This window comes from Tachypleus tridentatus, chromosome 6 (genome assembly GCF_004210375.1).
Source record: "Tachypleus tridentatus isolate NWPU-2018 chromosome 6, ASM421037v1, whole genome shotgun sequence".
Lineage (NCBI taxonomy): Eukaryota > Metazoa > Arthropoda > Merostomata > Xiphosura > Limulidae > Tachypleus > Tachypleus tridentatus.
In genome coordinates, this window is record NC_134830.1 from 86,213,715 (window position 1) to 86,231,351 (window position 17,637).

Consider the following 17,637-nt stretch of genomic DNA (forward strand, 5'->3'; position numbering starts at 1 on the left):
ATGTTTTTTTCTTGTGTCTCACCTCCACCAATCATTGGAGAAAATGTTTTAGTCAGCATGTGTATTAAACCTCCTATATTCATCTCCCACTATCTTCATTAGATGGCTGTTGTTTTCTTTAGCAAGGTACCACTTTCAATTTGCTACCATTTTCCAAACTGTTGTGATTGTGATCAGATAAGTAATATTTTCTTCATATATTTATGTGTGTGTGTATAAATTCCCTCCAGTGCTTGTCTTATTTAGGATTGGGATCCCACTCAATGGTGAGTGTTTTCTGTCTAGAAATGCTTCCTATCAATGTACACTGTCAAGCCAAAATGTATAACCATAGCCAATGACACACACTATTGAAATACTGTGTTACACTATAACTTTTGATGCAGTATGTGTACTTTTACAAAATTTAGTAGACTTTAATGAGGATTGCAAGTGCTTTGTGTAAGAAAAATTTAATTTTTTAAAAAGTATTTTGCTAAAGATTTGTTTGTGAAAATAACAAATGTTTCATTACCAGTCCAAAGTGATTTTTATGTTATGATTAAAAAACTATTCTTTGTTTCAAAAATCTCAGATATTATTTGTGTAATCTCTGAAACCTAAATACATCCCAACTGTTTGTTTTCACTAAAACTTTATATATTGCCTGTTAATTTTTTATATATTAACTATATGGGGTCTGTCAATTTCATTGTCCTTGTAACCACCATAAAAATATTAGGAAGTAAATATAAATTATACTTTTTTCTTTTTAGGATGACTACAGATTATGAAACAAAAACATGAATGTGTAGTCTAAATAGCTTAAATCTCACAACATTTTATATATATAATGTTTATTATATTGACCTTCTAGTCATGTCTGGCTACCATTACAGAATTTGCATCAGTGTGGAGCATGTGCATTCATGATAACATATCTAATAATATAAAACTGATCTTTAGTCTTTACAAAGTAGCCTGCCTTGGCTGTGCTTTAACAGACTAGCATTTTGTAAAATTCAGTTGCATTTTCGTTATTACACATTATATTCATATATAGGTTGTTACTGTTTACAAATAAGTTTAAACTTTTTTTTTTTGAAATGTAGAACAGTAAGTAAATAAGTTTTATATCTTCTAGTTATGATGACTGTTGTACTCATTTTCTACTTGTCTTAGGTTGCTAACTTTTTCAAACTTCATATTAGAAGATGTGAAAAACAATTTTTTTAGGTTTGATGTATATATTTGAAACAATAAAAAAAATCATAAATGACTATATAAATACCACAAAATTCCAATATAATTTATCAAGCTTACTAACTAAGCTGTGCTTTGTCTAAAAATATGTAATTTCGAGCAGACTGAAGACAACCTACCTGCTAGAAATGTTGTTTAAAAACAAAACAAAGAGGTGACTTTATAACACTTTAAAATAGCTGAGAAAGGTACTAGTTGGATCTACTGAGCTTTGGATTGATTATTCACAAGTCATATATTGAATTAAGCATACATAAGAGACTTTCCAAAGTGCCCAGCATGGCCAGGTGGTTAAGGCACTCGACTAGTAATATGAGGGTCGTGGGTTTGAATCCTCATCACACCACACATGCTCACCCTTTCATTAGCACTAACCATGAATAATGGTATTCTAAAGGGTGTTATGTTATATCAGTACATAAACCATATCTCAACAAGTAGAAAAGATAAGAGGTTCTTTTGTATTCTAGCTTGTCAATATTGATAATTTGAGTTTTCAATTTATATGAAATTGTAGACTTTGTATTTGGACTTCACAAACATTATTTGAATCAATGCACTGCTCAACATACCACATGACACACACAATTCAATATTTTGGTGTACTGTTTTATTCAGAGGATTGATCCATGTACAGAATATTTTTTGTCAGTGGCACAAGGTACTAACTATCTGTTTTGTAGAGAAAAGGATATCTATCTGAAATAATCAGGTAAATAAAATATCTTCTAATTGCAACCTCAAATTTTAAATGTTTTTTTGGTGGTGGTAGTAATGGCCTCCCATGAGAAAGTTGACATAATGGGGTAACTCAAGAAGAAGAGCAACTGTGAAAATGTGGGTTTAAGAATGAGGACAAAAGGAGATCCTGCTTTCATGAATTCCCAGTTTAGCTAAAACTGAAGAAATTCAAGATTGATGAAAGAAATAGTTTAGCTACATGAAAATGGGTGTAAAGTTGGACACCACCAAGAAGTACTGTATCATTAGAGGTATGATATATGAGAATGACTTAATGGAAAAAACAAACAAACAAAAAAACTGTTATTCTCGAAACAGAAAGGATGTTTTCAACAATGGATATGGAAGACATAAGACCATATATAGGAAACTAGGGCTTAAAATGAGTTAAATGTATGTTGAAATATGTTAACTCAAAACATCAGATGTGTTGGTACAAAATAGGATTTGGAATTTTGAGTGATTCATCTAAAATTGTAGAAGCTGATTGGTCAACTGACAGTGTATAAAAGACGAAAAGGTCAGAATAAGTCAATCATCCATGTGAAAGTATGTTGAGTGAAAGTAGAAGATTGGAAGAAATTTTATCTAATCAACAGAAATGTACAGACTCAAAGCCAGGCCAAGTTTAAGGGTAGAGAATTTTTTAACTCAATAGCAAAAAAAAAAAACAGATGAATAAAGATATAAAGATAACCATCCAGTACATCCACCTTTATCTTTAAATTCTAATGACAAAGAAATTTTTGTATCCAGTGTTATCAGTTTTCAAATGAGATGTCTCCAGGCAAGGACTGAATTGAGACTTGTTTATGACAGGCTTTCAAGCTTCTGACTCTTGGAGTCACAAAGAGATGGAAATAAAGCACCTGGTTAAATATGATAAGCTGTTTTGACTGCTTCTTTCTGAAGTAGATTTGAGTCTTTTTCTGATTTAGAACTGATAAGTGAGTGTATTGGAAAGAGAAAGAAAAACATTAAACCTGCAATGATATCTGATTTCGTAGATGAACATATGATCAGACTTTATCCCACTATAGTTCAAATGAAAGATTAATCTGAAATAAGAGAGCAATTGAATTGATCAAGAAGACCAAAGTCTATAACTCCTTTATTTAGTCACTCAGTAGGGTCAAAAGAATCATATAGAAGTTGGGAAGGTGGAGAACAACTCTTAAATTGATACCTGGTCTGCCTTGTGTCTAGAACATTCAAAAGCTATGATTGTTGACAGTTTGAAAACAAACTCAAAATGGAATGGCTTTTAACAATTCAGAGGTAAATCTAACTAAAGTGAAAGTTTTTTGTGTAATGCTAAATTGACATATTTTTTATTTTTGTAACATAGTTTACATTAACATATATTTTATGTTTTAGCCTTTTATTGATATACAAAGGTATAAATACACTTAGTTCTGGAGTATGAATATAGTACAATTATACTACTAATTTTTATATTTTCCTATTTTCTAATAGTTCTTTTTAATTCATAATGGATTTTTCTTGAATGCAGTATTTTTTTTAATGTGAATGTAAATGACCAGAAGCATAGTTACAGTTTTAAAATAGTATACATAAAGAGCACATTTAGATAATAAATTTAATAATCTTTCTCTCCTTTTCTTCCTTATTACAGATATTCAGGATATCAAACAGCTTTTATTCACAGACTCATTAGTCAGCTTCTCTGATGAAGATCATGCTGTTGGAGAACTGAGCATCACCACAGACATTGTATCTAGGATTGGACAGCCTTGTATTCTTGTTAATGCTAATAGTCATGGCATTGTAGGGAGTGTTCCCTGTGGGACATCAGTTACAGCTCATTTAAAACCAAATCTGGAAACTCTTGAGCAAATATATCATGAATATGTAGAGGTTAGAATTGTTTTATTAGATTATAAACTATAAATAGACCTTAGCATCATAAGTGTATTTCTAAAAATATTAAGAATTTCTCATACTTCTAGAACCAGATATGTTGAGATGCTTTTAGTTGACACTTTGGCTTAGTACTTGTCACATTTCTAAATTGCTACAATAACAAACTTATTCATCCTTGTAGTCCTTCTATAAATTATTTCCAGTGTGTTATTAGAGTTGATGTTTTCTTGTAAATTTGACCAAGCTTTTGCACAGTATTCCAGTTACAGCCTAACTAGTAATTTATAGAGATAATTACCTCTTACTTCTACTCAATATAACTATAAATGCTTTCCAATATTATTTGCTTTACTAGTAATAACAAAACACTGTCTTGATGTATGTATTAAAGCCATTCCATTCAATCAGGCAATAGAGTGGATTTCAATCAATATTAAATGCACTATCTATATAAAGAATATGCTTGTGTTGTCTGTTCAGTATGTTATTCACAAATTTCATGATCAAATGTTACAAATCTCATATCATTATCTGAGGCGACTGGATTACATAATAGCTTTTCCATACAGAATCACCTTACTGTTTTTCTACTATATCATACTTTTAAATGCAAGGAATATGCTACACAATGATATGGTGTTGTTATCATCACATAATGACTAGTTTCATTTCAACTTTAGTTATTTATTTGCAGAGTATTTCACACAAACAAAATTTAACTTGTAATTTCCTAAAAAACAAACAAAAGACATTACACTAAATATAATAGCTATGAGTTTTTTTGACTCATACAGGTCTAAAATATGTTTGTGCAGTTCATTTAAAACTACATGCTTATCACTTTGTTAACACGCATTTAGAAATTTCCTCATATTCAACTAAGTTTTCCTTCTTTAAAACTTTACATTTACTTTACCTTTCAATAACCTAGCTTTGGTTTGTTTAACAGACTACAGTAAATACCTTTTAACTACTTTAACTTTATTCTTCATTTTGTGTGTTTTTTTATTATTTAAATTTGCAAAATTGTCATATAATGAATCTCATAACTGTTTCATACTTTATACACTATTATAAATATCACTACTGTACTTATTAAAGTTATGTTAAAGTTATTTCTTCAAAATTTGTTTGTCTGACCACAAATTTTTATCAAATATGCTTGTTTACAGTACAGTTGTTACAACATAAATTGTCTAAGGTGAAATAACAGTGAGAGAAAATGTTTATGATTTGGCTCTGTACAAAGTCCTGACCAGTCCAATAAACTAAGTAAATATTTGAATGCTAGTTATTTTCCCATAATGGTTCGAATTTAGCAGTATAAGTGGTAGTTTTCATGTCTTTTGCTTAAGCTTTCCTTATTTTATTACTTTCATGAATACCATTTATGTATAGCTTTCTTGCAGGCATTTTTCAGGTTCTCACTGCCCAAGGTCAGCATCTTTTCTGATCCATTAGACCTTCTTCTATGTCATTCTACCACAGGTGATGGTATGCCTTTTACCTTTGGTCTCTTTGATGTGGTTTCAGTCCTTCTCACTCTTATCATTTTTCATCTTTCCCTATTTTTCTTCTAGTTGTTTGCAACTTGACAACATCTTGTCCACTTTGTTTATGTCTATTTCCTGGGAAGCCTTTTTAAACTCCTCCTGTTTCTTCAGGTTCTGTCTTTCCCTTCTTTTCTATTCCTTTTGAGTCAGATGTCCTCCACATGCTTTTGGTTTGACTGACTGGAGTGCCAGTATGGTCCTTTATGCCTTTCCTGTTCTCTCTCTGGATCTTTATCTTCATGTGTCATCTATCATCTCTTCCTCTAGACCTATTTCCTTCCTCTTTTTGCTTTAAGAGATCATCAATCAGTTGTTTTTGCTTTTAATGTTGTCCACTTTCTCTTCCATTCCTCATATTTTATTCTATATTTCAACTGGTCATTCCTCTCATGATGCCCATGAAGGATGTTTGGCTTTCACATCCATTTCCTCAACTTCCATTTCTCACTGGTACTCCAATTCTAATCATGATTAGCTTCTTTGTCTAGTTTGTTCTTTACTGTGCAATGAGACATGTCCTGCCTCCTTATGATGTTCAAGTTCCCAACATTTCTTCTTTGGAACCCTTCTATTCCTTGTCATGTTTACTGGTTGGATTCATGAACTTGCTAGGCTGGAGTATTTGACCTTAACTGTGGAAGATTACCATATATACAATGTTTCTTTTCATTATATTCTTCATGACACCATATCTTTGGCTTCACATTTTCACAATAAGTTTGAACAAAATTGTCCAGTCTGGAATGTGGACTACTCCCAATACCTTCATCACTCATTATCTGCATCATCTGACTGTATCTTCTTCTTATGGCTATCACTTCCCTCTTGTGGTGATACTACATACATCTGTTCATCTTTGACTTGGATAAGTCTTATCACTTCCTTTCATTTATGTTTTTACTTTCAGCAACCCTAGTTTTAATCACTGTTATAATGGGACCCCGTTTTCTGGCAAGTGTTGCCTGGTAATGTATGCTTTGCCTTGAATCAGCCCAATTTACTGTTTGCAGTATAACACTCTCTGTAGAGATGAGGTGTTTTGGCAAGATCATTGGCAGCATACCCAGCAGTGTGTGTGTGTGTGTATATATATACACTTCCAGATACCTATATGTTACACCCAGTTGTGGACCATCACTCATAGGTTTTATTAGTACAGTAGAAGGGTATTTTTGCCCGTCCTTATCAACACTTTAAATAAATTGAAGTCCGTCTGCATTTAAAAATAGGAACTTGCAGACATCCATCTCAGTTTCTCTGGAGTAATGTTCCTCTTGACTCCTCATCATGTTTACTTCCTTTTTTTATCTTCCAGTTGAACACAGGAATTATTACTAGTTTTCAGTTGCTGGGGTGGTAGACCATGGGGGCATCCTCTTGAGGGAGTTTTGATATTTACTTTATCATATGTACTCTTGATTATTCATTCAGTGAGAAGAAAACAGAGCTAGTTTCTCTCCTTCCACTTCTCCTGAATAGTTTTTTCAGGTGAACAGCAGTTGAAAGAAAAGTAAAAAAATAAATTGGAGCAGGTCTAGCCTACATGTAATCCTATTTTTAATATCAGGTTCAGGATGGTACTGCCCTGTACCTATAGTTATGTGCAGTAGAGGCATCTCCACATATTAATTCATGTTACAGGTTATTTCCTGGTCCTGTAGTTGAGTTTGGAGGTTTTCCTCATAATGCCAGCTATGGGTCATCATACACTGTTCCTACGATCAAACAAACATTCCATGTCCTCCTTGTAATTCTGGATGCAGGATGTCTCTTTCCTGCATTTTTGATTCCTGGTCATAAATACTGCTTACAAATATTGCCCTGTTCTTGGCACTTCATAATGCTGAGCTAGGTGTGTTGTACTTCTTGCTTCTACAGTTATTTTGGGAGTTTGTTCAGTTTCAGCCAAAAGATAACTTACTTTTCATAATTCTGGCTGCTTAACATATGACACCCTGCTTAATTACAGTTGGGGCTACTGAATCTATATAACATTGTTTACATGTCTTAATCATTATGTTTATGCTAAAATATGTTATCATATATCTTTTTTGATCTGTAACCTTCTAATGATGAAGTTTAGTTATGAACCTTGTCTGTTTGGTGAGGTTGCATATATACATAGATACTCCTGTTTATATATTTCTATGGATTGCATCTTTCAGAACAAACTGCATTTGTGCATGTGCCTATCCTCCTGATCCTAGGGATGAGTAATTGAAACTTATCCATCTGGTTGAGGTTGTGTATGCACATATCTGATTCTGCTTGTATTTTACTATGGACTGCATCTTTCAGAATGAATTACATTTGTACAGATCCTTTTTTGTCTACCTGTACCTGACTGACTTCCTACTTCAAGGGTGAAGAGCATACTTGTTCCAGAAGTAGTGCCATACACTCCAAGAGTACCATGTTTTCATCTCAAAACACATTTATTTTGAGCAGTTGTTTTCCACTTGATTTCTGTGTTATGCATCTAAACCAGCTCCTTCACCTTTGTAGTATGGAATTATAGCTTTATAATAATGCTGTAAGGGAAGTTAATATTTTTCATACAAGAAAATGTATTTCCTGTAGGTACTTATCTGCTTTGGAACAGTAATTTTGTATAAAAAGCAGTATATCACAGCATTTGCCCATTAGCTGTTACGTGTAGAGCTAATGTAGCAGCAAATGATCTTTTATCATATTTCACACTTTCTACAGCTACTACAAATATTGACATTTTATTTTCCTGAAGTTTTGTTTTGCTAAACAAATAAGTTTATATTTTTTACATATTAGTTACTTTTATTGAAAAATAAATGATAACAACTAAAACAATATACAAAAAAGAAACAAGGATTTTTAATACTTGTTGCATATTCAAGCTATTTTCACTCAAATCAAAATATTTTTCATTCTAGCATGTGCCTAAGTAAATTTTATATGTTTTGTTATCCAAAACAAACTTCATAAAGCTTTTTAATATGCATCTTATAGCACAACAGAGATATACAATAATATAGATTGCCATAAAACTTTTATAATCTATCCAATTTTCTAAGTAAGCAATAAATAGGTTAAACAATTTACTTTAATTGTTTGGAGTAGCCTAAACGTTATTACATGAAAATATATTTCTGTTAAGTTAACGCTCTTTGTACCAAGTTTGTAAGCTTGGTATAGAGAACTTCCTCTTTCTGTTGGTTGTAAACATGCCCTTCAGATATGTAAAATTGAATAGCAAACAACCTCTTGAAATCAAAGAGAAGGGAGGGCACCTTTTTCCCAGCAACTAAAGAAGGTAGGAGCTATAAATCTTAGTGTCTTGCCTTTAGTTATATAATTTGCATTTTTAATTGATTGAAACTGTAACAGCCTAATTTAGAAGTTAGAAAATTCTGAAGTAGAGATTTCAGAGCTCAGATGTTTTACATTAGACAGAAAATTAAGTTTAGTATTTTTTGTAATATTTCTTTTTGAAATATTACAGGAAAATATTTTATTTTCCCTGTCAAAATAAAATAGGATCTTATCATAACCTTAATGTTTTAGTCAGATTTTTCTGTAAAATTGACTTTAAGTGATCTGCTTTAGTCATTCTGTGTTCTATTTTTAAAACCAAAATGATAATTAAAAGCCATAATGCCAGTATTTCAAATACTTGGAATAATCAAAAACAGTAATTGAACTGTAAATTTTAATTGATTTAATTGATCAGAATGATAATTTAAAATCACATTGCCAATAGTTTGATAATATATAGTTCAAATAATCAAAAACTGATTTCAGTTTACTTGTCTAAAAGTAAATTCAAGTAGCTTTTAAATATGAATCCTAGAACACAAGAAGTATGTGATACTAGAATATTCCAAAAATATTGTAACTTATCTAATTTTCTATATCCCAAGGCCAATTTTTTTCCTATTTTGAACTTTTATACATTTACACTTTTCCTTGCATTCAATACTTGTTTACTATGGCCTGGGGTCATAACTTTTCTATATTTTCTGAACCTCAGTTTCTTGAGTCCCTTTTATCAGTCTTGGTTACTGCTCTTTCTTATTTTTTTATCTCTTTCTTTTCAGGAGTCTGTCTTTATTATCAGCTGGTTAATTCCTTTTGGCCAGAATTGGGAATTTCTAATCACAGAATTCTAGAGTAAGGTTGCTTACTAGCAGTGTGCTGTTATTTCTCTGGTTTTCCAATACATTAGACTCTTGATACCTCAGCCTGCCACAGATTCTCAGGAGTGACATCATGCTAATTTCTTTCTTGTTTCTTATCCAATCACTTATGTTCATTGCTGCCTCCTTCTATAGGACTGGTAGTCATGGCTCTCAGCAGTGACTTATCTTTGGAGCAGATTGTGGGATCTGATCCTGTTAGCATATTACCTTCCAACTGTGTGCACCTGTGTTCTCCTTTCACCAGCAATCCTTGAATTGCTCAAATTCTTTATTGTTGGCTGTTTTTGCACTTTCATACTCTATCACCTCTTTTTTCTAATCTTCTCTAACCTTATCCATCTGGTCATGTATGTCATCAATGTCTTCAGGTTGTGATGGCCTCTTTGTTGTCAACAGAAGTCATAGAGCCTGTCTCCTACCCCACTCAAGGATCTTATTTCCAACTTCTTGTTATCCCCAAGAAGATGATAAATTAGTGACCTGTCAACAACTTTTAGTCTCAAAATATCTTTCTTTTTATTCCTAAATTGTAGCTCTTTACAATTGTTCAGTTCTAACCCCTCCATTATCTTTAGTGTGGTATTCTAACTTTTAGTGGTGCAAAGTTAATGTTTTCCTCACTTGAAAATGTACTTTAAAGAAATACCATTGTGCACCACTTCCAATCCTTCCTCCCCATTTCCAATCCATTTTATTTGCCTCATCAAGAATAAGCCTATGATGATGTGTTAGTCCTCATAGGATTTTTGTGCATGGAGATTTTGTCATCCTCCTATTTCTGGAGGGCTACAGTATTATGATGATTATGTCATTGGGATTGCAAAACACATGTAGGGGTGGGATATTTGAGGCTTGTGGCACGTACATGAAATTTCATGCCACTTACACAAGAGGTAACAGCTCTTAGTGGTGTAGAGAGGTAAGTATCTAGATCAAATACATTTTCAAGCTAGAAAAATGTTAATATCAAACTTTATTGATCCAACTATAACTAAATTCTTTCATTTTATGATAAAGTGGGCAGGCAGTAGTAATAAATAAAGTTAAACCATAAATAGTTGCCAAAAAGTTAGATGGTGTAAGATTTGAAATAGCTAAAAATAATACGAAGATTAAAAAAACAACAACAACAATAATGGTAAGTACAAAGTAATCAGCAAAAGCTAATAAAACTTATAGTATTGCACTATATAGAGAACTATTATATAGTGATTTATTATTGCCTTAAACAGTTTTTAGGAAACAAAAGTGTAGGTGTGACATTTTTGAAAAGTTTATGATATTCTGTAACTCCTTTATCTTTAAATTTGACAGACTTACTTTAAAGATATTGTTTATTTTGATGTACTGTAAATCAAGTTCCCTTTACAATCTTGTCATTGTTCTACTAATTTGTGTACAAGCTCCCTCAACAACATAAAGCTTAGTTTAAACTATCTTTGGTGAATATCTTTAGAGTTTTCCTAGTCTGCTTAAATTAAGCCCATCTCTGACATATAATTCACTCTTATCCAGTTAGTTTGCCTGTTACTCAAAGCATACTTATTTAAATTTAGTCCCTGGGTCCTGCTAAGTAATTATTTCCCACTTGTAGTTGAAGAGAGTACTCCCCTAAGAGCTACATGTCTGTTTCAATTTTTAAACCTCTGAAGAAGCTATTTATGCTTATTCAATTGGCTCTTCTGATTCACAATTTTTTAAAATTATTCACTTCAACATGTGCTATGAAAAAAGTTTCTTTTGTTTTAGTATCAACAATTGAACTGTGTACACACTAATTTCTGGCACTTTGGTATTTGACAAGGAAATTTTACACAATTTTTTTTCTGCTCTACACTATAAATAACTTCATCAGTATACTTAATTAGAAGCTTTCTCATGCATAGACAGTGAAGTTATTAACTGATTAAAAAAAATGTTGGTGTCCCTTAATGGTCACCAGATAAATATTAAAAGCCATTTACATTTTCCTAGCTAGCCATTAATTGTTAGCTCTGTTAATATTTGGCACTTTCAAAAACTATGCATTGACTACTGACACAACAGGTGATCTAGAGTGGTTGGACTTGTATACATACAGCAAAAAATAGATGTGCACAAAGAATTTGATACTTAGTTTTTGTACCATTAAAGAAAATTTAAATGGTGTATATCTTTTACCATTATTACTAAAATAGTAATTTTTTTCTTGTTAAGTAACATATTAAGACATTGCATATAGACTCCTATCTGTATGTTATAAAGTTAATGTTTAAGAACAGATCTTTTTGATATATGAAAAACATTTGCTTAAAATCTTATGAAAACTGAATTGCTGCTCATAGCAGATTTGGTTACCAGTAATTTATTGAACTGTGAGTGTGGTTCTTAGATGTGTGTATATATATCAGATCAAAACTAATGGAACAAGTGCTGCTACCCCCATTCCATAGTATACCATAACTTCAGATTTTATACTTAATTGAAGTAAATTTTGTGAAATTAAATTTGACCAACAACGAGACAGAAGGATACAGTGGAGGCAGTCAAATATTTGTAAATTTCTTTGTGAACCAATCACCATTAAGATCACTGATGAAATGAATCCTTGGCATATTTATAGGATAAATATTGATAAAAATCAGTTAAGCTAACAACTTTGGATTTATAGAAAAACCACTGCATTTTGGTAACAGTACATTCCAACAATGGCTGTAATGTCATGTTGCTTAGCAATGAAAGTATAATCAAATATTGTTATTAGTAGGTGCACTGAAAGTGTAAAATTAAATGTATATCCAGCAAAACTGGATAAATATTTGTTGATTTCTGTACTTTGAGTCTCTGTTCATTGAAGATGTTTTTTCTTTTTAAATAAAAAAATATTGGTGTTATAACAGAAAATAGTTTAATACAGAAACAGTTTATGTTAGAATGGAATTGATACTTTTATTTTCATGATAAATGTTATGCACTTGACTCTAGGCTAGGCAATCCCCATGTTATGCATGTTGGATTATTTTATCAACATTCACTATACTTATAAAACTTTGCAGAACCCCTATCATAGCTCTCTTATAACTCTGCCACTAAAATTATAATTGAATAATTCAGTGTAGTACAGGTCACCCGGTATTTCACAATATGCCAATTTCCTGGTGATTTGGTTATTTTGATAAGGCAAAGTACTATTCTTATGTTACAGAATGTATGGTGAGCAAATTGTACAACAAAACACGTAGCAAACTGTATGGTCTTATCATTACCATAGCCAAAATATAACTGGTGTTGCACCAACCTGTTCAAGTACTTAGTCAGTATTTTTTTTCTGCCTGTCCCTGTAAAAATATTTGGTTATTTTTCCTTTCTTTTTTCATTTGTCTATTTGGGTGAAAAGAATATCTTTCCTTGTGATGGATGACATTCAATCATTTTCTCCAGAGAGATTTCATTTAGGTTTTCACTATTGCACTAGTCCCACCATCTGATTAATGTGGGAATCTTACTACTGTTTGTAGATAGGTAAAAATATCAATTTGGAAGTTAACATATTCCTTACTTGAAAATATATTTCTGATAGTTACTAATCTCTTTTCCCACATTCCTACTATTAATGCACATTATTTTTGCCTTGTCTAAAAATGAAGTTAATTTTGAGATGGTACTTATGGCAGTCTACTGTGCATAGAGGATGTGTTGCCCTCCTATTGGAGGTCAGTTATTGTTACACGATACGTACATCATGCACTAGTTAATTTCACATTAAAACACATCTTAGGTGGGAAATAGCTCAGAACTAGTGGTGTACATAAAATCTCAAGGCAAACTCAAAATAACTATGTACAGATAGGTAAGTGTTTATTGTAAATACATTTTCAGATGAGAAAAATGTTAAATTTCAATCATGCAGATTGAAATATTTTGCAAGATATACATTTTTCTAAGTATTTTAATGTTGTTTCAGTACAAGGTGCAGTTATAATGCCTGAAATTCAATCTTGTGTTGTGAAACTTTTTTAAGTTGCATCCAAGCTAGTATTACACTTGTAACTGGAAAAAAGGTTCTTAATGAGACATAAGCTGAACCTTAATGGTGAGGTATTAGAAAATGATATGTCTGTACTGCATAATTAATACAGGCACAAACTGTTATCATTTAAGTAATAAATTTCATGTATTGTATTACATATGTGTGTGTGTTGCGGAGGAACTTTTATCTTTCATGGTTTAGTCCAACTGACATACTATGCTTTTAAAATAAAGGACTACAAGGCAATAGCTTGTGCTAGACAAAAGATAGATTTGAAATTCAATTTTTATGTGTTTCTACTTTTGGATCTGAACAGGGTAAATTAAGAGGCATGTGATTAAAAAATCTGATGTTTACATAATTTTTATCACAAATTTTAAGACTGTTGGTTTGTGATGTTTTACCAACTTTTGGTATGTCAGCTGTACAAAAAAATTAGTTATCTGCACATTTGGTGTGAATATGATTGATTATAATAGAATGTTACTTCACTTAACACAACTTTATCAAATCTGTTTCTTTCATAGGATTTTTTTAAAAATACAAAGCCTCCATACAAAATATAAAGTGGAAATTTATCAGGGCACTCACACAGTGAACATAAAAGCCAAATGGTTTTATATAGGAATTAAAATATTATCAAACAATGTAGAAAATACCTGTTACTACTAACAATGTATTCCCAAAATATTAACAAGAATAAAATTATTTATTTCTTCTTCTTGGCAGGTATTTAGGTTATAGGTAAATATTAAATCAGGGGTACTTGGAGATCAAGAAGTTTCTTTTCACTCTGCTTCAGGTTTAGAGGTTGAAAAAAAGGCTTATTAGAAGAAAAAAATATATTTGGAAATGCCACTTTGATGTTGGAGGAGTGGGGAATGAAAATATTTCAAGAAAGGCCCACTTCTACTGGTTAAGCTGCAAATGATCTACCTGACCAATGCCCACACTAAACTGTATTGGAGAAAGACATTATTTGATGCAACAAACATAACTCAATTTTTGGTGATATGGAGATATGATATAAGAAGATTTGGGCTGTTTGTGCTATTTACCTGTGAATTGTGGGTGGTACATGAATAAGTGATATGATCAGGTTGTAGAGAGATACATATTGCTGTTAACTTTCCAGAGTAGCTACTAAAGATGAGAACAAAGATGCTAGTGTTATGAGGTTGATTTACAGTAAAGTTTAATTGCTATTTTCTGAAAGTATACTTAGATTGTTAACATTTTGCTAATTGAGTTTAAGTATTTGGCAGAAATTATAAATAGGTAATCTGAATACATTTCTTATAGTACAGTTCTAATAATTTGAATTTTTTAAAAATTCTTTTGTGACAGGCTCTGTATAATATACACAAGTTCATTTACACATTTGCACATGTTAAGTATCAGCACTATAACTTTTGATAAAGCATGTTGACCTTCACAAAATTTGGTAGAATTTTAGTAAAAACTACAAATAACCATCATAAAAAAATTAGGAAATAAATATAAACTGTGTTGTGTTTTTCATGCTGGAATAATTGCATATTATAACACAAAAATACAAATGTTTAGTCTAAGTAGCTTAAGACTCATAATACCATATATTTATTATTATTGTTTTTATACTAACCATCCAGTTATGCCTAGTTAACATAACTTGCATTGATGTGGTGCATGTGCACTCATGTTATGCATCCAATAATTTAAAATGACTTTAGCTTTCCTTGTCTTGGCTGTGTTTTATTAGACTAATTTGTAATATATAGTCATATTTCAGTTATTAAACTTATTTTTATTAAAATGTAGGGCAATAAATCAAGACGTAGAGCAAACAATTATTTCTTTTTGTTATGACCTATGAACTTGGTTGCTGCTGGACATAGGTTGCTAAGCCTTTTCGGATTTCGCACATGGAGGATATCGAACAGAATTTGTTTTAAGTTTTGAATAACCAAAAAATCATAAATAACTATACTGATACCATTGACTTCCACTGTAATTTATTAAGCCTAGTAACTAATATGTAGTTAGATTTGTAAAAATATGAAACTTTGAGCAGACTAAAGAGACAACCCACCTTCTTGAAATATTGGTTTAAAAGAACATGATAGCCTTTTCACAAATTAAAATGGCTGAGAAAACCACTAGAGGACATTGTAAGCTGTGAATTTGTTATTCACATCCCACATATTGAAGCAAGTGTATATAAGGATGGTTTCCACAAGGATGGAAAGAGATGAAGATGGTCACTGTGTTTGATTCAGTACATAAGCCATATATCAACAAATTAAAATGATATGAGGTTCTTATTTTATATCCTAGCTTGTTAATATTAGTAATTGCAGTTTCTAATTTGAATGAAATTATAGACTTGGTATTTTGACATCACAAACATCTAATTTTAAACAGTTCTGAATTCAACATGCAACATGACTCACTAAAATCTATGTTTAGGTAGGTTCTTTTAATATTTACTTTTAAAATAAGAAATTAACTTGTATATAATATTAAAGTTTGAATTATAATCTATGTAATTGATATTTATAGGCATAAATTTGTAAAATAGCTCAATAAAAAATTTAATACAGGTCAAAAAACATGATGACATGATTTTTGACACATGACCCTTTGCAAAAGGGTTAATCTAAAGAATATTGAAAATGTACTGTTAGCACCACATGATTCTAATTCATAAGTTAATTTTTGAAAGCAACAGTTACGTATATATATATATTTTTTTTTACAGGATGGATTTTTGATATTTATTAATTTTTGTTGTAACCTTTAAAAGTAACTTAAATTACTATAAAATTAAATTTTTCAATAAAAATAAAGTTAAGTTAGATGAACCAAGTATAGATTTTACATGAATTTTAATACTTCTTTGAAATATACTAAGAGTGATAATTTGTGGGAAATGAGATCCGTATTATTTCTCACAGCTGGAAAACCATTCCTTTGATAAAAAGACTGTGATTACAAGAAGAAATGCTAAGTATATTGTTAAATGTACTACAATAAAAGGCAGTGTAAGTATAATAAATTTTCTCTATTAAGTTAGTATAATAAAAGATGTATTCTTTTTAAGCATTAGCAATGAATATAGATTAAGGAATGTTCAAAGTGCCTTGAAACCTGCAAAAAATATAGTATTGCATTTTACTTACAAACATAAGTACATTAATCTTAAAGGCACAGCATATTTATCAGTTTTAAATCATCACCAGACAACTTGCTAGTATAACTGATGGTGCATAAAATTTAATGTATAATTTATGTTCGTGTAAACAGTGGAACATGTATTATAAATTATTATGTTAGAAAGAAGGATAACCATATTTAATGTCGAAATTTTGTTAAACATACACTGCTATCATATGAAACCAGTTTAATCTGAGTTTCATCTTTCTGAAATTTTCTGTAGTCAAAATTTCTGCTTTAACAAGTATGAGTAAATTGTTATTCAACCCTAAATATGTAGTTATATAGATTTTACATGGATTTTAATTCTTCTTTGAAATATAATAAAAGTGACAATTTGTGGGAAATGCTAAAGAATATTAAAAATGTACTATTAGCATCACACGTGATTCTAATTCATAAGTTAATTTTTTAAAGTAACAGTTATATATTGGGTTGATGAATAATTCGTGAGCGTTTTTTCAAGTTAAACAAATATATTCATAAATTAAACGCTTTTGCAAAATATTTCATGTCATTTGGTAGATAATTTTTTGCTCTAATAGATGGTGTGTTTGATTTTCATATGTCCTCTCTACCTGTCACCTGGAGAGACTTATGATGATCAATCAGACCTTGATGCCTTGAACAGTTGCTGTATCCCTCTTTAATCCTGGGGGACTTTAATGGACATTATCCCCTCTGAAGAAGTGCTGATACTGATAGGAGCAGTTGCTTTGTAGAGCATATGCCCTCTGATCACAATCTTTTTATTTTCATTACTGATTCTTCTGCTTATTTTCATGCCATCTAGTCAGTTTTTACTGCTTTTGATTTCTCAGTTTGTTCCCCTTCACTG

The 17,637-nt window shown here is 31.1% G+C and overlaps 1 protein-coding gene across 4 annotated transcripts in view; it reads left to right on the top strand.

Moving 5' to 3' along the window:
* Positions 1-17,637, top strand: part of LOC143252955 (ciliogenesis-associated TTC17-interacting protein) — an 86,095-nt gene that overhangs the window by 9,685 nt on the left and 58,773 nt on the right. For 3 of the 4 annotated variants that reach the window (XR_013029271.1, XM_076505903.1, XM_076505901.1), the window contains exons 2-3: positions 3,620-3,861; positions 16,541-16,627. Coding sequence is in view for 3 of the 4 variants with exons in the window: in XM_076505903.1 (XP_076362018.1) it covers positions 3,620-3,861; positions 16,541-16,627 (329 nt within the window). In the remaining variant the exon portion in view is untranslated. The remainder of the gene's footprint in view (positions 1-3,619; positions 3,862-16,540; positions 16,628-17,637) is intronic. The other variant, XM_076505904.1, reaches the window with a different exon arrangement.